General features: G+C 45.4%; 1 protein-coding gene across 1 annotated transcript in view; it reads left to right on the top strand.

The window, feature by feature from the left end:
• WRN (WRN RecQ like helicase) overlaps positions 1–19728 on the top strand; it is a 63185-nt gene that overhangs the window by 25006 nt on the left and 18451 nt on the right. Inside the window, exons 17-25 of the mRNA XM_081893767.1 lie at positions 2767–2873; positions 4667–4854; positions 5191–5365; positions 6808–6989; positions 9233–9334; positions 9635–9727; positions 12971–13112; positions 18143–18313; positions 18400–18494. Coding sequence (XP_081749893.1) covers positions 2767–2873; positions 4667–4854; positions 5191–5365; positions 6808–6989; positions 9233–9334; positions 9635–9727; positions 12971–13112; positions 18143–18313; positions 18400–18494 — 1255 coding nt within the window. The remainder of the gene's footprint in view (positions 1–2766; positions 2874–4666; positions 4855–5190; positions 5366–6807; positions 6990–9232; positions 9335–9634; positions 9728–12970; positions 13113–18142; positions 18314–18399; positions 18495–19728) is intronic.

Raw genomic sequence — 19728 nt, 5'->3', positions numbered from 1 at the left:
CACTTTCCCTTTCAGCAATTGCCCTTGCAAAACTATGCAATTGAGCCAAAGATATCCCTCTCGGCAGGGAAGGAGGTGATCAGGTTTTCACATGACTGTGGTTTCCTATTTTGAAACAAGCCTCTTAGTCTTTTAATGCTCACCCACTTCCAACTTTAGAAATGAGCATATCTTTTCAGACACATGCAGTCTGGATGATTTAGAACTGTATAAAGGAATGGGAACAGATGTTTGCCCCAGCAGCTCCTAACCCTAAAGGTTGATAAAGGATTTTCCAGGGAGAGCGTACCAGACAGGAGTGCCTGCCGTCGAGGAAATTGCTGGCTATTCTTCAGTGTATCATTTCAGCGTTCTTAACAATTAAGGCACTGGTGTTGCCAGCAAACCGCACAGTATGACCTGAGACTGGGAATCCCCAGCCTCTCTACCTTTGATTTACTGTGTGTTACTCGTTGCCACCTCCCACCCCCAGCCCCACCCCCAGCCGTACTTTCTTATTCCAGTGGCAGAAATCTACCAAATATTTCTGCCATTGCCACAGAGAAGAGGAAGGATTGTCTATAGCCAAAGTCTAGAACAGAAAAAAAAAGATCTTTGGGAGAACCATTACTATGAAACCTTAATCCCCTTCTTCAAGTCCTAAAAGGAGGGTCAATTTTTCTTCTTCTCATTTGGGGCTAAGTTGTTGATTGTAAGTACTCCAAAATACCTTGGGAAGAGAGCAAGGCCTTAGCTGATAAGGATATTTGGTCTTTCCAGCTGGTGTTGAGACTTGGTTAATTGCAGCTTTGCATAGTTAACTTCAAGGCCAGCTACTGTATGGAATCTGCGATGCCCCTGCTGGCATTCCTGCCTCAGGGTCAGATAAAAAGAGTAAGCTGTTTATCAGAGAAATGACTTATGGCATGTTCTTGGTTGTCCACCTGGGTTCCCCAGTGTTTACATTGGCTCTGGTCCAGTCAGCCAAGGTTTCTGTTAATTGAAGTCGCTCTTGTCTGTGCTCTGTACTTCTTCGCTTCTGAGAATTGCCGTAAACTTAGTATGGGAAAGGATGTAGGAGTGCAAGGATAAGATAACTTTTTGTAGACCTTGACTTATGAGAGCAAAATACCAACATAAGTTTGCAATTAGGTTGTAGGGTTTTATTTCTGCCAAGTGACAGCTGCTGCTTCTTTTTTAACTTTAGTAAAGAGGTGGCTAACCTGTTGGACTAAGGGACGCGGGTGGCGCTGTAGGTTAAACCACAGAGCCTAGGACTTGCCGATCAGAAGGTCAGCAGTTCGAATCCCCGTGACGGGGTGAGCTCCCGTTGCTCGGTCCCAGCTCCTGCCAACCTAGCAGTTTGAAAGCACATCAAAGTGCAAGTAGATAAATAGGTACTGCTCCGGCGGGAAGGTAAACGGCATTTCCGTGCGCTGCTCTGGTTCGCCAGAAGCGGCTTAGTCATGCTGGCCACATGACCCGGAAGCTGTACGCCGGCTCCCTCGACTAATAAAGTGAGATGAGCATCGCAACCCCAGAGTCGGTCACGACTGGACCTAATGGTCAGGGGTCCCTTTACCTTTAACCTGTTGGACTACCTGTTGGGAGTAGTTGGAGTTCAATGACATCTGGAGGTCCACAGGTTAATTTGAGGTTCCAATCAGCATTAAAGCTTACTAGAATAATTTCTGGCATAAATGTTAGCTGGGTCGTCTAATCAGGGTTGAAGTTTGCTCATTAGCAACCCAGTTGCCCTACTGTAGACAAACAGAAATCTAGGCAGGAGTTTAAAGGCAGAGGTTTTATTATACTAATTCAACCAGATCCATGCCTTTCTGAACATCAGCTGGGCTACAAGTGCAGCTTTCTTCTGAGTAGACATCGGATCTGGAACCCTCCTTGCAGCAGGGCAAGCACTTCTCTACTGGTTCATTGTCTTTCACGGGGTCCACCTTTGTCTTAGCTATACAGTGGTACCTTAGGTCACAAACACTTCGGGTTACAGACTCCACTAACCTGGAAGTAGTGCCTTGGGTTAAGAACTTTGCCCCAGGGTAGAACAGAAACCAAGTGCCGGCAGTGCGGGTTAAGAACTTTGCTTCAGGATGAGAATAGTAATCGCGTGGCGGCACAGCAGCAGCGGGAGACCCCATTAGCTAAAGTGCTGCTTCAGGTTAAGAATGGTTTCAGGTTAAGAACGGACCTCTGGAACGAATTAAGTACTTAACCCGAGGTACCACCGTAGAGGTCCAGGAAAGAATCTGATCCACGGTGCATGTAGAGGTTTGCGCCAGATGAAGTGTCTGTAAGACTGGATTACAGTGGAACCTCGGGTTACATATGCTTCAGGTTACAGACTCCGCTAACCCAGAAATATTACCTCAGGTTAAGAACTTTGCTTCAGGATGAGAACAGAAATCGTGCTCTGGTGGTGCAGCGACAGCAGGAGGCCCCATTTGCTAAAGTGGTGCTTCAGGTTAAGAACAACTTCAGGTTAAGAACGGACCTCCGGAACGAATTAAGTACTTAACCCGAGGTACCACTGTAGTTGGGCTGCTTTAATGGGTTTAATGTCAGGGCTTAGTGCAGCATCCTAGGCCTCTTCCTCAGATGAGGTACACCCAGAGGCCTGGGTCACGCTGCCTTCTGACATCTGCTAATTCAAAGTAGACCACTTGCAGAAGTGGTTAAATTTGCAAAACGTATATACCAATTGGCTCTGAAATCTATACTGTCGTAAGTGCTCTGTAACCACATAATCGGGCCTGTCTTAACTCATCTTAGGCATCACCCTGATAGCTGTTGATGAAGCTCACTGTATTTCTGAATGGGGACATGACTTCAGGAATTCCTTCAGGTCTTTGGGGTTGTTGAAGAAACATCTTCCTAAGGTACAGTATAGTCATTGCAAAAAATTTTTGTGATTTAATTTTTGTGAACATAGATCAACTTTAACAAAACAAATGTTTGATCTCTGTGCGCTGTGTATAGTTGTTGATCATTCCTTGTGTTTTCGTTTTGGATGGGCAACTTGCTACATCAGGCATAGGCAACCTCGGCCCTCCAGATGTTTTGGGACTACAATTCCCATCATCCCTGACCACTGGTCCTGTTAGCTAGGGATCGTGGGAGTTGTAGGCCAAAAACATCTGGAGGGCCGAGGTTGCCTATGCCTGCACTACATACTCTTCCCTCTGTGAGTACACATTAATGTGTATACTAGCATAGGCTCAATTCAGAATCATGCCAACCGTAAATTATGCTGAAGATGGTTTGAACTTCCAGGTATATTAGCTTTGGTTATCTGCTCTTGTTTTCCAACTACTCGGCACTCTCAGAGGCCGAAGCACTATAAAAATGGAAGAGCAGTAATTGCCACAATCCCCTTTTGCCAATCTGTACATCATGCTGAACTGTAATAAAGGTAAAGGGACCCCTGACCATTAGGTCCAGTCGTGGCTGACTCTGGGGTTGCGGTGCTAATCTCGCTTTATTGGCCGAGGGCGCCGGCGTACAGCTTCCGGGTCATGTGGCCAGCATGACTAAGCCGCTTCTGGCAAACCAGAGCAGCGCACGGAAAACTCTGTTTACCTTCCCGCCGGAGCCGGACCTATTTATTTACTTGCATTCTGAGGTGCTTTCGAACTGCTAAGTTAGCAGGAGCAGGGACCAAGCAACGGGAGCTCACCCCGTTGCAGGGATTCAAACCGCCGACCTTCTGATTGGCAAGTCCTAGGCTCTGTGGTTTAACCCACCGTGGTTTCAAACCTTGGCTCCTGATTCTGGTGTGCTGGCTGCCTGCAAACCATGGTTTGCCGAAACAGACAACAGACTAAATCATAATTAACCCTGGGCTATAAGAAAAGGACGCAGGTGGCGCTGTGGGTTAAAACCTCAGTGCCTAAGACTTGCCAATCGAAAGGTCAGCGGTTCGAATCCCTGCGGCGGGGTGCGCTCCCGCTGCTCGGTCCCAGCGCCTGCCAACCTAGCAGTTTGAAAGCACCTCCGGGTGCAAGTAGATAAATAGGGACCGCTTACCAGCGGGAAGGTAAACGGCGTTTCCGTGTGCGGCTCTGGCTCGCCAGAGCAGCGATGTCACGCTGGCCACGTCTCCGGACAGCGCTGGCCCCTGGCCTCTTGAGTGAGATGGGCGCACAACTCCAGAGTCTGTCAAGACTGGCCCGTACGGGCAGGGGTACCTTTACCTTTACCTTATAAGAAAAATTTAATGGTCTGCGGAAAGGGGAGTGTATGATCCTGCAGCTCACTCCAAGTCTGGAGAGCATTACATGCACATGGACTCTTAAAGGTTGCCTCACAACCTTTGGGGGGGAGGAAGGGAAGTGGTGGGCGGAAGGCCAGAAAATGGATCATGATAACCTGTGTGAATGTTCACTGTAACTGCAAATGTTGACATTGAAGGAGAAGGTGATGATGGAGATTTCCTAGATTCCTCCTAGAATTCTTCTGGGAAACTTAATCTGACCCTACTGAAAACAATGTGCTTTATTCATGCATATATTTACACTTGCCACACCAATTAGAGTAAATCAAATCAAAGAGTGCCCGCTTATTCTTTATTCCTTAAATTTTGGATTATGGTATAAAAAGAGTTTAATGCTTTGGTTTCTTTTTATCCATCACCTTTACATTTTCCAGATTTCTGCTTCTTTTTTCTTTCCAGGTTCCCATTGTTGCGTTAACTGCAACAGCAAGCCCTTCTGTCAGAGAGGACATCGTAAACTGTCTTAACCTTAAGACTCCCCAGGTCACATGTACCAGCTTTGACCGGCCTAATTTATACTTAGAAGTAGTGCGGAAAACTGGGAATATCATCGCGGACATACAGCAGTTCCTTGTTAAAAAAGACAGGTTAGTGTGTTTTGTCCTTCCTTCACCCGCAAATTTTGTGTTCCAAGGTTGCCGCTGGAAAGAAACGTTTATAAATATTTATTTAAATTTATTTATTTTTTAATAAAGGCTCTTCTACTCCAATAACACTTTCAACTTCTGAAATGTGTTGATAGTCCACAACAGTAGATCAGTATTTCCCTCCAAGTTTATTATTAGATTAATAGAGCCAGTATTCAAGGAGAAAATCTACAAGAAAGATTTGTCACAAGGCTAACGTATTTTCTTTGTTCGTTCCTTGGCTATCCTAAAGATCTATGTCACACACAGTTGCTTTTTTCTTCTTTAAATTCTTAGATTTAGTTATGAGTTTGAAGGCCCCGCTATTGTTTACTGCCCATCAAGGAAGACAACTGAACAGGTAGCTGCAGAGCTGACAAAATTAAACATTGTTTGTGGAACATACCACGCTGGCATGGGAGTCGCAGCAAGGCGAGACATCCACCACAAATTCATGAGAGATGAAATTCAGGTATGAAGGACATGCTGTTTGCTTGTCATAAGAAGCTCTATGGTTGTATTTTGTGGGATATACAGGGGGAAATTAGGAGGAAGCATCATAGTCGCTAAATATGTCCCAAGGTCCCACCTCCCACTTTCCTTCCAAGCTCAGCAGCCATAATCCAGCATAAGTTAGCTCTGACTGTGTCCCAGTGACATTAATAAAATTTAAACTGGTTGCAAATAAGGTTGTGATTCCATGCACACTTAACCTGGGAGTAAATCCCATTGAATTCAGCAATACCTCTGACCAGTGGCGGAGGAACCCTTTCCGGCACCTGGGGCGGGACGCCCTGCCCGGTGACGCACACACGACATCCCTACAGAGGCCGCCCTGGGTGCCACTCGGGGGGGGGGTTTGGACAAGATGGCCTCAGTATGGGTGCCACTCACGCGAGGCGGCCATATGGGCTGCTGCTCGTGTGCGGTGGCCCGTATGGTCGCTGTGTGAGCGGCGCCCACACTGACTGCGTGCACCCTCGACTGCTCTACAGCTGGGGGGAGGTAGGGGCCATCTTCTCTCTCTCTCTCTCTCTCTCTCTCTCTCTCTCTCTCTCTCTCTCTCTCTCTCTCTCTCTCTCTCTCTCTCTCTCACACACACACCCCAGAGTGGCACCCAGGGCAGCCCACCCCCCACTTCGTAAGCCCCTGCCTCTGACTATACAGTGGTACCTTGGGTTAAGTGCCTATTTTGTTCCGGAGGTCCATACTTAACCTGAAACTGTTCTTAACCTGAGGTACCACTTTAGCTAATGGGGCCTCCTGCTGCTGCCGTGCCGCCGGAGCCCAATTTCTGTTCTTATCCTGAAGCAAAGTTCTTAACCTGAAGCACTATTTCTAGTTTAGCGGAGTGTGTAACCTGAAGTGTATGTAACCTGAAGTGTATGTAACCCAAGGTACCACTGTATGTTCATAGGATATGGCTTCATGGCTTGTTCTATTGCTTTAAACTGGACTTTCAGGTAGTACCTTTTACTGGGCTGTGCCCAATATAGCTCCATTCTGGCTACTTTGATTTCTTTGCCTTTAATGAGTGCTTTGCAACTGGAGACATAGCCATAGTACAGTGGTACCTCGCAAGACGAATGCCTTGTAAGACGAAAAACTCGCAAGATGAAAGAGTTTTTCGTTTTTTGAGTTGCTTCGCAAGACGAATTTCCCTATGGGCTTGCTTTGCAAGACGAAAACATCTTGCAAGTTTGATTTTCAATGCATTCCTATGGGAATCCGTGCTTCGCAGGACGAAAAATTCGCAAGACGAAAAAACTCGCAGAACGAATTAATTTCGTCTTGCGAGGTACCACTGTATACTTTGTGTAGCTGGACACATTAAACTGTTGTAAGCACATTTAATTTTTACCATGCATCAATATTAAAGTGGAGTTAAAAACTGATATGGTGGTTATTTTTCAGTGTATAGTAGCGACTGTAGCTTTTGGAATGGGCATCAATAAAGCCGACATCCGGACAATTATTCATTATGGAGCGCCAAAGGAAATGGAATCGTACTACCAGGAAATTGGAAGGGCTGGTCGTGATGGGCTTCCTGCCTCTTGCTATGTATTGTGGACGCCAGCTGACATGAGTTTCAACAGGTAACCAATGCTACTGGCCTACCATATAGGCACAGTAGCATGGTAAAAGTGAGCCAGAGTGGGTTTGGGGATCATGGTTTCCTCTTTCCTCATGTGCTTACAAGGAGGAGTTTGGAAGCTTTTGCTTCTGATTTCAGAGAACCACATTTTAACTTGCCAGCCCAGTCTTAAACTGTTATTGTTTAAAATGTTTGCTGGAGGAGACTCTTGAGAGTCTCATGGACTGCAAGAAGACCAAACCTATCCATTCTGAAGGAAATAAGCCCTGAGTGCTCACTGGAAGGACAGATCGTGAAGCTGAGACTCCAATACTTTGGCCACCTCATGAGAAGAGAAGACTCCCTGGAAAAGACCCTGATGTTGGGAAAGATGGAGGACACAAGGAGAAGGGGACAACAGAGGACGAGATGGTTGGATAGTGTTCTCGAAGCTACAAACATGAGTTTGACCACACTGCGGGAGGCAGTGGAAGACAGGAGTGCCTGGCGTGATCTGGTCCATGGGGTCACGAAGAGTCGGACACGACTAAACAACAACAAAATTTACCTATGGTTTGTCTTAACAAGCCAGTTTCATAACCCAGTGTTTGAATGTAACCTTTTTCAAACAAACCATAGTTAAGATCAACCACAGTTTGTTGGGTTTGGTCAACGCAAAAAGCTACTGTTGGTTCAAACAATCTTTTATTGTAAATCTTTTTGGGAATCCTCTGAGAGTGTGAAACGATATATAAATATAACAAAGAAACAAAAAAAGGTAAAGGATCCCTGACAGTTAAGTCCAGTCGCAGACGACGGGTTGTGGCGCTCCTCTTGCTTTATTGGCAGAGGGAGCCGGCATACAGCATGACTAAGCCGCTTCTGTGGATCTCCAGATGTCATTGAACTCTAAATACTCCCAACAGGTAGTCCAACAGGTTAAAGGTAAAGGGACCCCTGACCATTAGGTCCAGTTGTGACCGACTCTGGGGTTGCGACACTCATCTCGCTTTATTGGTCGAGGGAGCTTGTGTACAGCTTCCGGGCCATGTGGCCAGCATGACTAAGCCGCTTCTGGCGAAACCAGAGCAGCGCACAGAAACGCTGTTTACCTTCCCGCCGGAGTGGTACCTATTTATCTACTTGCACTTTTTTGACGTGCTTTCGAACTGCTAGGTTGGCAGGAGCTGGAACCGAGCAACGGGAGCTCACCCCGTCGCGGGGATTCGAACCGCCGACCTTCTGATCGGCAAACCCAAGAAGCTCAGTGGTTTAGACCACAGTGCCACCCGTGCTAGCTAGCTTTCAAGCAAAAGCTTCTGAACTCCTTCTGATGGGCACAGAAGAACATGGAGCATGCAAGAGCCCAAGGCTCACTGCATCTTGTTCTTGTTACTCTAAACTCTGGTTTAGTGTGATGTCTGAACATGACCACTGAGGTAGTCTGTGGAATTCAGTGTAGCATTAAGTGGGATATGCACACTAGGAATGAGGTCTGCTGATTCCCCCCCCCCATCCCTCACATGTCCCCTAAACCTGTTCTGGGATTCACCCCCCAACCCCCAGAGCATATTTAGGGAGTGCGTGGGAGGAGGAGAGAGGGGAGTTCTGTTGGGCAAATAGGCCTAGTTCCACACACACAACACATAGTTGAATCTCACCCAGTGTATGTGAAACACTTTATATGCTTGAGATGTGTTATAAAATTGTGACATCCTTGTTTTTACTTTGCCCAGTCAGACTGCAGTTTCTGTCTATGGTGTCAGTCAGTTTTATATAGACAGAATACAGTGGTACCTCAGGTTAAGTACTTAATTCGTTCTGGAGGTTCTTAACCTGAAACTGTTCTTAACCTGAAGCACCACTTTAGCTAATGGGGCCTCCAGCTGCTACCAGAGCACAATTTCTGTTCTCATCCTGAAGCAAAGTTCTTAACCTGAAGCACTATTTCTGGGTTAGCAGAGCCTGTAACCTGAAGCGTATGTAACCTGAAGCGTATGCAACCCAAGGTACCACTGTATCTGCATATAACTAGAGAAATCGTGACAGCAAGGCAATATATGGATGATGACAATATGAAATTTCAGTGTGCATTTCCTCGCTCTTCATTTCTTGCTCCGTTTATAGCTATGACCGATTTATATTGCATGAAAAGTATGTGTGTAGGATGTTTGTGCAAATTTTATATTTTCTTGGAAGGTGACAGGGAGATAATGAACGTTTCATCTCTAATTTTCTTCTTCTCTCTCCCACTTTCTTTTGAAGACACCTACTCAGTGAGATACGTAATGATAAATTTCGCCTGTACAAACTGAAGATGATGGCAAAGATTGAGAAATACCTCAGCTTGAATAGCTGCAGAAGAAAGTACGTGTTATACTTTATATTTTAGCAAGTAACAATCAGGAGCTGTCAACACACCTCAATGAAAATCTTTCAAAGTTTTGAAAAGTGCCACTCACATTCTGGTATATTTTTGTATTTGCACCTTGAAGCTCATAATTTGAAAAAAATATATATATTCCCGTCTCAGGATGATTCAAGCAAGATAAATTAGCTCCCAGGTGAACCAATTAATGATGGTGATTTCTGCTCATTGTTTTCTTCAATGAATTTAACATGTAAATTCTTGTTCTTTTATTTAATTCCCAATATTCTCTTGGGTAGAATCATTTTGTCACATTTCGAAGACAAACAACTCCGAAAGGCCTCATCGGGTATCATGGGAACAGAAAAATGTTGCGATAATTGCAGATCCAGGTAAATGTTCCTCCCAAAAGATTAAAGGTTTGGAACTGTCTTCCCACAGCTTATATGTCAAGCAGCAATAAGTCTCTAATGGCTCTCTGTTAATGAAGTTTTCTTCAAATGTTGTTACTTTTAGGGTAAACGGTACAATATGCCATCCCAGCAATTCCTAATCAAAAGCTGACTCGCAGGAATGTGGCTTTAGTTTCAAATTTAAAATCCATCCTTAAAAAGCCAAGTAATAAAAATGAAAAGTTCTTCTTTGAATTTATGTCGGAGAACGACTGTGGGCGCTGAGCTCAAGTTGTGAAGGCCAACATTAAATCTTATATCCTAAATTCCTTGACCTAACCAGGGCCTCTTCCATAGTTCATGGATGACCAGCCTGCACTGGCAAAGGCCACACCTGGACACTAGTCAGGTGCGCCTGAAGGCCTGGTAATATGACACAAAGACAGGCTTATACTGCTTCTTGCCCGTCCCCCCACAGCCCGGCCTTCTGCCGCATGGCCTTAGACTAGAGGCACAACTGCCAGGGATCTTAGGAGAAGGAGCTATGTGTCAGTATTATTGATTGAGACGTGACCTGCTAATTGCTTTACGATCGCCAATTAGCCATTTACAACGGTCCGGTACGCTTCCTCACAAGCTGCGGCACTTCTGCTCCGTCCAGTCACGCCTTGCAGAGTAAACACAGCGGTAAAAACTGTCGCCTAGCTTCAGATAAACTCAGAAAGCACTTGTGTCCATTAAACAGTTATTTATTGCTGCAATTCATCAAAACAATCCTGGGCTTCTTTCAGCCATAGCAAAGACACGTCCTTTTCCCTCAAAGACACAGAGAAAAGTGTAAGCTCCTCCCAGCTTCGAAAACTGACGTCAGAATGTGACTCACTACTCAGAACAACTTTAACCAGTTAAGTTCTGAACATTAACACTATGTACTGTACTCTTGTGCTCATACTTCGGACTTGATTTATGGCTGATGTACAATAAAGGTTGGGACGCAGGTGGCGCTGTGGGTTAAACCACAGAGCCTAGGACTTGCCGATCAGAAGGTCGGCAGTTTGAATCCCCGTGACGGGGTGAGCTCCCGTCGCTCGGTCCCTGCTCCTGCCAACCTAGCAGTTCGAAAGCACGTCAAAGTGCAAGTAGATAAATAGGTACCATTCTGGCGGGAAGGTAAACGGCGTTTCCGTGCGCTGCTCTGGTTCGCCAGAAGCGGCTTAGTCATGCTGGCCACATGACCCGGAAGCTGTACGCCAGCTCCCTCGGCCAGTAAAGCGAGATGAGCGCCGCAACCCCAGAGTCGGCCATGACTGGACCTAACTGCCAGGGGTCCCTTTATCTTTACCTTTACAATAAAAGGTTGGCCTCCCCTGCCTTGCTTCATGCCTGCGTTTTAATTGCTGTTCTTTCCCCACCCTCCCCAGCCATCCGTATTTACAGTGGAACCTCGGGTTGCGAACGTGATCCATGCCGGAGGCATGTTTGCAACCCACAGCATTCGCAACCTGTTGTGCCGCGTCTGCTGTGCTTCTGCGCATGCGCAAAGTGCGATTTAGTGGTTCTGTGCAAGCGCCGAAACCCGGAAGTAACCCGTTCCAGTACTTCCGGGTTCCGTAACCCGAAAAAGCGCAACCTGCAGCGTTCGCAACCTGAGCTATGACTGTATAAATAAAATTGTATACAGTGGTACCTCGGGTTAAGTACTTAATTCGTTCCGGAGGTCCGTTCTTAACCTGAAACTGTTCTTAACCTGAAGCACCACTTTAGCTAATGGGGCCTCCTGCTGCTGCCGTGCCACCAGAGCACGATTTCTGTTCTCATCCTGAAGCAAAGTTCTTAACCTGAAGCACTATTTCTGGCTTAGTGGAGTGTGCAACCTGAAGCGTATGTAACCTGAAGCGTATGTAACCCGAGGTACCACTGTAGTGGTGGAGAAGCTACACAGAGAGCTGAACCTCTTTGTTTTGCTTTATTTGCTCGGCCATTTAGCTTGAACGGTAGGAATATTATAGTTTTAAGACACAATGCAAACGCTCTAAGGATTCGCATCATGGCAACAGATTGCCCGGCCGTATGATATTCTGTATCGTACCTTTTCTCACACAAAGATCCAGTTCTTGCATGTCCCATTTTGGCAAGTACTTTCCCCATCCCTAGAAATCTATGGACTTTACCTCCACCCACCCTTGTTCTGCAGCAGAATCTGAAGCTTGCCTGAACATGTGTTCTAAGGCGAGTTGTGGAGAAGGGATGGAAGTTCCTTGTGGAGCAAGGATGACAACGCCTCTGCTCACATCTCCATTGCTGTAGTGATTCCTCTTTTCAAACCCTGTTGGTTCACACCTGAGCCACAGACCTGAGCACTCGTGGCATGCGGGATGTGACGCTGATCATTCCTATGAGGTGATCGGCATTATGATGGGGGGGGGCTTACATTCCAGGAACACAGCTTTATGTACAGAGGTGCTGCATCCATTTCGCTGAGTGCCAGTTAGCGGAGACATGGGAGATTTGGGGGAAGCGAGGGCAAGCCAGCAGTCAGGGATGATGGGAGTTGTAGTCCAGCAACAGCTGGGCACCCAAGTTTGAGAAACACTGTCTAGAGCAGGCTTCCTCAAACTTGGCCCTCCAGATGTTTTGAGACTACAATTTCCACCATGCCTGACCACTGGTCCTGTTAACTAGGGATGATGGGAGCTGTAGGCCAAAAACATCTGGAGGGCCGAGTTTGAGGAAGCCTGGCCTAGAGCAAGAAGAAGAAGAAGAGTTTGGACTTGATATCTTGCCTTTCACTCCCCTTAAGGAGTCTCAAAGCGGCTAACATTCTCCTTTCCCTTCCTCCCCCACAACAAACACTCTGTGAGGTGAGGGGGGCTGAGAGACTTCAAAGAGGTGTGACTGGCCCAAGGTCACCCAGCAGGTACATGTGGAGGAGCGGAGACGTGAACCCGGTTCCCCAGATTACGAGTCTACCACTCTTAACTACTACACCACACTGGCAAGGGTGGTTAACTGGTGACTGGCCCAATATTGCTGGACTACAGTTCCCATCATGCCTCACCATTGGCTGTCCTGGCTGTACTGATGGGAGTTGCAGACCAGTGACATCTGGAGGGCCACAGGTTCCCCACCAGAATTTGCTCTCTCTGTGTGCTCTCATGGCACACACACACGCACACACTTTTTGACCTCTGTTGTTGTTTTATACATATTGCACAAACCTTATTTTTGTTCCTGTAGTTTTAGGAACATTCAACATACTCCTGTGGCCAATACAGAAGACAGTTTGCAGGATTTTGGCCGGCAAGCATACCAGTTGATGTCTGCAGTATGTGCCTTAAACGAGAGGTTTGGCATGGGTGTCCCAGTCCTGTTTCTCAGAGGATCTGTAAGTGTTACGGCTTATGGGGTGGTTTGTTAACAGCTCTTTAATCCTCTTGGCTGTCTGAATGTGTAGGAGGGAAGGAGGGAGAGGTCTTTTTCCTGTGCCTTCTGGTTCTCATTGAAGACCGTCCCAAACTTGAAGAAAAGGAAGCTCTGTTCTTTTGCACAGAAACTGAAAGGCTATGAATTTGTTTTTAAGAGACAGTGTGTAGACTTCTAATTGTTTGCTTATTACACCCGGATATTGCTTCAAACCTTTTGTTTTTAAGGAGCACCTAACGCAACAGGAGTTGGAAACAAATCTGTTAGAAACACATTCCTTGATAGAAATCTATAGGAAGAAAGGTCTGAATCTTAACTGGCCGATGTGCAGCACTTTGGAAGGAAAGACTTACCGTATTTTTCCGTGTATAAGACTAGGGTTTTTTCCCTTAAAAAACAATGTCCAAAATTTGGGGGCGTCTTAAACATGGATAGATCTTCCCCCATTTTTTAAAAGATCAGATTCCCCCAAAATATGGGGCGTCTTATACATGGGGGGGGGGCATCTTATAGACGGAAAAATTCGGTAATTTCTCGCTTTAAAGGCGATGCATTTTTGAAGCGCTCAACAATCCCTTATATGTGCTTTGCTGGGGACCATCTTTCATGTAGGAGAGCTGCTTTTGTGCAGTGGTTAGAGCGTAAGCTGGGGGCCAAGAATTCCCTGGTTCAAATCTCAGCTGTAGGTGCCTAAAAGCAAGCCACGCTTTCTGCCTCAGCTTGCCCAACTGTAACTTCAATATAATAAGGGCCAGTTTATTTACAGCAGAATGAAGTGGTAAAGCTTTTCCTGGACTGAACTCTGCGGAGGGAAATACACCCTGCAGGCAAAAAAACCCAAACCAATAATAACATGTCAATATAGGCAGGTTTAGGGACGCGGGTGGCGCTGTGGGTAAAACCTCAGTGCCTAGGACTTGCCGATCGTATGGTCGGCAGTTCGAATCCCCGCGGCGGGGTGAGCTCCCATCTTTCGGTCCCAGCTCCTGCCCACCTGGCAGTTCGAAAGTATACGAAATAGGTACCGCTTTATAGCAGGAAGGTAAACGGCGTTTCCGTGTGCTGCGCTGGTGCTGGCTCGCCAGATGCAGCCTCGTCACACTGGCCACGTGACCCGGAAGTGGCTCCGGACAGCGCTGGCCCCCGGCCTCTTAAGTGAGATGGGCGCACAACCCTAGAGTAGGACACGACTGGCCCGTACGGGCAGGGGTACCTTTACCTATAGGCAGGTTTGGTATGTTTTAGGGGAAATATTACCATAGGAGGGATAATGTAGTTACTCTAGGTCCCAGGAGCTGTTTGAAAAAGTCTTTTAAACTGTTATTCAGCACTTCTCAACACTTTTTAGAGTCTGCTCGTTTGACTTACTAATCTATCAGGTTTTCGAAATACTGCTACAGTCATACCTCAGGTTGAATATGCTTCATGTTGAGTGTGTTCGAGTTGCGCTCCGCAGCAACCCCGAAGTAATGGAGCGTGTTACTTCTGGGTTTCGCTGCATGCGCAGATGCTCAAAATGAGATCACGCACATGCACAGAAGTAGCAAAAAGCGACACGCATGTGCGCAGACATGCCGTCACTAGTTACGTTTGCTTCTGGATGCGAATGGGGCTCCAGAATGGATCCTGTTCGTATCTAGAGATACCACTGTATTGAAATGGATGAGAAAGTAAAACTGTTAGTTGCCTAAACTATATGGCAGGGATGTCAAACTCCCAAGAGACTGCGATCTACTCCCAGAATAAAAAATTGGTAGTGGTCTACCCATTTGGGGGGGGGAGGAGTTCAGAGTTGTTGAGCTTTTATTTAGGGGGGGTACGCCTAAGCTGTTTTAGGGGGGCCAAGTCATAAATCACTTAGCAACAAATCAAACGAGCAGCGATAACTCTGTCTTCTGTTTTACCTATCCTGCATGAATGAAGGACAGAGCGAGGGCACTACAGTTTTACAGTTATTTTTCCACTGTGGACAAAAATGAGCCCGCGACCGACAGCTATCACCCGGGGGTCGACCTGTCGATTGCGGTCGACCGGTTAGACATCCCTGCTGTATGGGGTCCATTCTATCCCCACCGTTTTTCGAAATAGGAAAACATTAGCATTTTGATTGTATTATAAATTCTGTTTTTACTTGGTTACACCAGTTCAAGAGGACTGGAGTGGATTTTAACTGTGTTTTTCCCCCTAAAACATTTAATTGCTGAGAGTGGGGGTTTGGACACCAATTACAAACAACTGCAAGGGTGCTTTGGATCCTAGGTACATTTTATGTGGCCGGGGTGTGGGGAGCTGTGCTTCCAGTTGGCTTTATCTTGACACGAGAGTTAAGAGCATAAGAAGAGCCTGCTGGATCAGGCCAGTGGTCCATATAGTCCAGCATCTTGTTCTTCCAGGGGCCAACGAGATGCCTGTGGGAAGCCTGGAAGCAGAACCCACGCACAGCAACCTTCTCGCCCCTTGCAGTTTCCAGTGCTTAACTGTCTCTCCTTCTGCAATCTACTCAATTTGGAAGACCAGTCTTTCCCTCTGTAGGCTGCTGTTTTAGTTTTCTGTGGACTGCAGAAAGATCAGCAGCAAACCAGAAAATGCCTTAGGAGGGGCCCTCAAAAGATTATATGCAGTTAACATTTGTACACTGGGTCTAGAATGCATCAGAAAATTCCCCATCACTTGCACTAAGGGGCTTCTTTTATTGACTTCTTGCGACAGGTGTCTGTGTTCTCTAATTGTTCTTGATTATTTTCAGAGCTTGTTGTGAAAGCTGAATGTTAATTCTAATCAAGTTTTGTTCTGGTTGTAAAACTTAACTCAGCAGCTTTTTGGGTTTAAAAGTGTTTACAGTTACCTTTTACCAATCGCGCCTTATGAATATGCATTGTTTACCTTCTACAACATTCACCCATAGTTTATGAAGAGTTGTGTTATCCTCAGTTTTGTTCAGCCTAGTAAACTCTTTTGGTAACAATATGCACAGGTGTGCTCCTAGACAGGTTTCAGGTGGGTCACAAGAGAGATCAGATTTCACCTGTTGTTTGAAATTTGAGTCAGTCTTCCGTGGTGAACAAGTCCTCCTGGGAATCTTCAAATTAAGAAGTTGCCTTGAATGAAATCTTATACTACCCCTGTTAAAACAAAGAAAAGTACGGAACTTTAAAATATAGTGGCTGATGCTATTTTGATGCTTGTTAGACTTCAGCAATATTTTTTTCTTGCATTTTAACCTCAAGATTGATTGTTTATTTAAGGGATCTATGGTTGACCCTTTCAGGGTCTCACAAAAAAGTTAGTTTAAAACATGATAAAGATTAAAATATGAAATAAGGTCACGGGGAACAGCTTAAAAGAAAAAAACAGCAACTAAAAACCACTAGACGCCTAAACAAACACGACAGACTTGAGCTGGCACTTAAAAATAATCCCTGTTGCTATCTCCTAACCAAGGCTGAAAATAAGAGTCTCAGACCCTGCGTTAAACGGAACTGAGCACAAATGTCAATGCAACAACACTGTAATCCTATAATTATGTTTGCAGTGTGGGTGAGATTTCATGCTCCAAAAGTGAGGAGGTGTGGGGAAGCATGTCTAATCTCATGCCGGTTTTGCATTTGTACCAGCCTCCTGAACACCATGTGATAATCTCCAGCGAAAGTGCCTTACTGAAAAGTGTGACTTAGGTTTTTCAGAAGAAGCCTATATACTTGTATTTGTTGAACATTCATCCTGGATTCATTTGCACAACGGGAGGCTATGCAGCACCCGCTGCTTATTGATCATTGATTCTGATATGTTTACAGGGAGGTTATACAACAAGGTGTTAAGCAATGGTTATCCTGCTCTTTCCAGTGCATTTTCTTATTCCTTTACTTTCCTTACTGCAGAAAGTTCATTTTTCAGAAGTTATTCTGTTCAACAAGAACATTAAATCCACTTAAATTGCACGATCTGAATTTGTTGGCATGCGATTGAACCCCACCCACATGATAGCAACAGTCTGGAAGTAGAAATAGTAATCCTATAGTGAATCACCTGTTTTTCAATAAAAAAATGATATGTGTGGATGAAAATAAGCTTGCAGTCACATACAGTCTGATCAGGTGTTACTAGGTGTTTTTCCCACCCCAATACAAATCCCAGGAGAATGGTTTCCTCCTGCACAATGCAGCCATGCTGAAAAGAGCTGTCTTTACATAAGCAGAGCTGGGCAATATATCAATATATTGTCCCAAACCCATTTGGAGTCCATATCGTGGTGTTGGTTTCATAATTTTTGACCTGGCAATATATTGCAAATCAAGGTGTGTGCACGCACACATTATGCAGAAATCACAATGCACTGAAAACCGTGAAGCAAGCCAACGCTTCTCTCATTTCCTGCAGCCCTTGTTAACTCTGCTGGCTCAGCTTTCTTCTGCCTCCTGCAGGGGCAGCAAATCACAAGAGCAGGTGCTGGCAAAAATCACAATACAGGAAAAACCATGAAGCCATCCAATTCTCTATCCTTATTTCGGACATTGCGATATATTGGTATAGCGCTATGTTTAGTTGGTGAGATATCTCAGTGTTGAAAACCAGATATCGGCCAGCCATTTATGTGAGCATCTTCTACTTGAGAACGATGTGAAGGTACCGTATTTTTCGCTCTATAAGACGCACCAGACCATAAGACGCACCTAGTTTTTGGAGGAGGAAAACAAGATAAAAAATATTCTGAATCTCAGAAGCCAGAACAACAAGAGGGATTGCTGCACAGCGAAATCAGCGATCCCTCTTGCTGTTCTGGCTTCTGGGATAGCTGCGCAGCCTGCATTTGCTCCATAAGACGCACACACATTTCCCCTTACTTTTCAGGAGGGGAAAAGTGAGTCTTATAGAGCAAAAAATACAGTACTTCTGAAGTAGTGGGCCTCTGCAGGAATGGGAAGTTCAGGGAACATCTGAAAAAGTTCTTCAGATTTTAGTTGTATTTCTGGCTTCTCCCTTTTTTAATTTCAGTATTCTGAACGCCTCCCAGAACAGTACCGAAGTCATCCTCTCTTCGGAAGTGGGAAGGACTGGCCAGAGAACTTGTGGAAGTCACTAGGCCGGCAACTGATCTTAGAGGGCTTTCTTACAGAGGTTTCTGGCCAACGCAAATTTACAACCAAGTGCAAGCTGACGCAGACGGTAAGTTTGCAACTAAAGAAGGTGCTCTATTAATTGATTGTCTTGGCAGCACCATATTGAGCCATAATTTGTTTTGTCTGTCTCAGGGTAAAGACTGGCTCTGTAAAGCAAGAAAGGAGTCAGGTCAGAAGCTTCTTCTTCAGCCTAATGAGGAACTGAGCTTAAGGAAGGCTCCTTTAAGGTAACCATGGCCTGTCTTAAGTACTGAAGTTAACAATGCTTATTTGTGTAAGTGCTTCCAGGCTGCCAAACATTAGGTCTGGATCATTTTGAAAGCTCACCTGTTGAAATGGAACATTGTTTTGTTTTGTTTTTTTCATTTAAAAAAAATGGAAGCTTTTTCATAATACAATAAAAAACTAATCTAAATGAAAAAAGAAAGAAAGAAAGAAAGAAAGAAAGAAAGAAAGAAAGAAAGAAAGAAAGAAGTTCTCTCTCAAAGGTAGATCTTAACCCTTGTCTCACACAGAAACGGATGGACCCTCCCAGATTTCACCTGGGAGCTTCAAAATGGAACTCTATTATAATACATAAAAATATTTTATTTTAGTTTTTTTATTTTAATTGGAATATTATGATTGGATATCTTAATTGGATCTTTTTATTGGAAAATTAATAAAAATGATTTTAAAAAACAAAAAAACCCCGGAACTCTAGTGTTGGTAAGCTAAAGGTAAAGGGACCCCTGACCATTAGGTCCAGTCGTGACCGACTCTGGGGTTGCGGTGCTCATCTCGCTTTATTTGCCGAGGGAGCCGGTGTACAGCTTCTGGGTCATGTGGCCAGCATGACTAAGCTGCTTCTGGCGAACCAGAGCAGCGCACAGAAACGTCGTTTACCTTCCCGCCAGAGCGGTACCTATTTATCTACTTCCACTTTTTTGGCGTGCTTTCAAACTGCTAGGTTGGCAGGAGCAGGGACCGAGCAATGGGAGCTCACCCCGTCACAGGGATTTGAATCGCTGACCTTCTGATGGACAAGTCCTAGGCTCTGTGGTTTAACCCACAGCACCACCCGTGTCCCTCTATTGTTGGTACTGGTGTAGAAAAAGGACAAATGCTAGTGCGGCCTCGTGCAGTCTCATGGCCCTAAACTAGCGGGTGCCAGCATAACTCTCATGGGCGCACTCATATCCGCAGAGGCCTTTATTGGCAGCCACAGAATTTCTGCCCCCCCTCCAAAGTTGAGCTTGAATGGAGTTTTCTGTTACATCAGGGTAGTAGGTTATGTTGTGTGTGGTACCCACGATGGTTTCTCGGGTTTTCAAATGTGACCACGATTTAAGGTTGCCATCTCCCACTTTAAACCTTTCTGTGCTGATTGTTCAAATTGAGTCCTCTGTTTGATATGACAGAATAAGGGCATGTGTCATTGTTTGTTTTGTTCAGGTTTGTATGGCAGGGGAAAGGTATTGC

Source organism: Podarcis melisellensis, assembly GCF_964234715.1.
Source record: "Podarcis melisellensis genome assembly, chromosome: 17".
NCBI classification, from domain to species: Eukaryota; Metazoa; Chordata; class Lepidosauria; order Squamata; family Lacertidae; genus Podarcis; species Podarcis melisellensis.
Note: the sequence above shows the minus strand (reverse complement) of the source record. Positions and strands in the feature narration are given on the sequence as shown.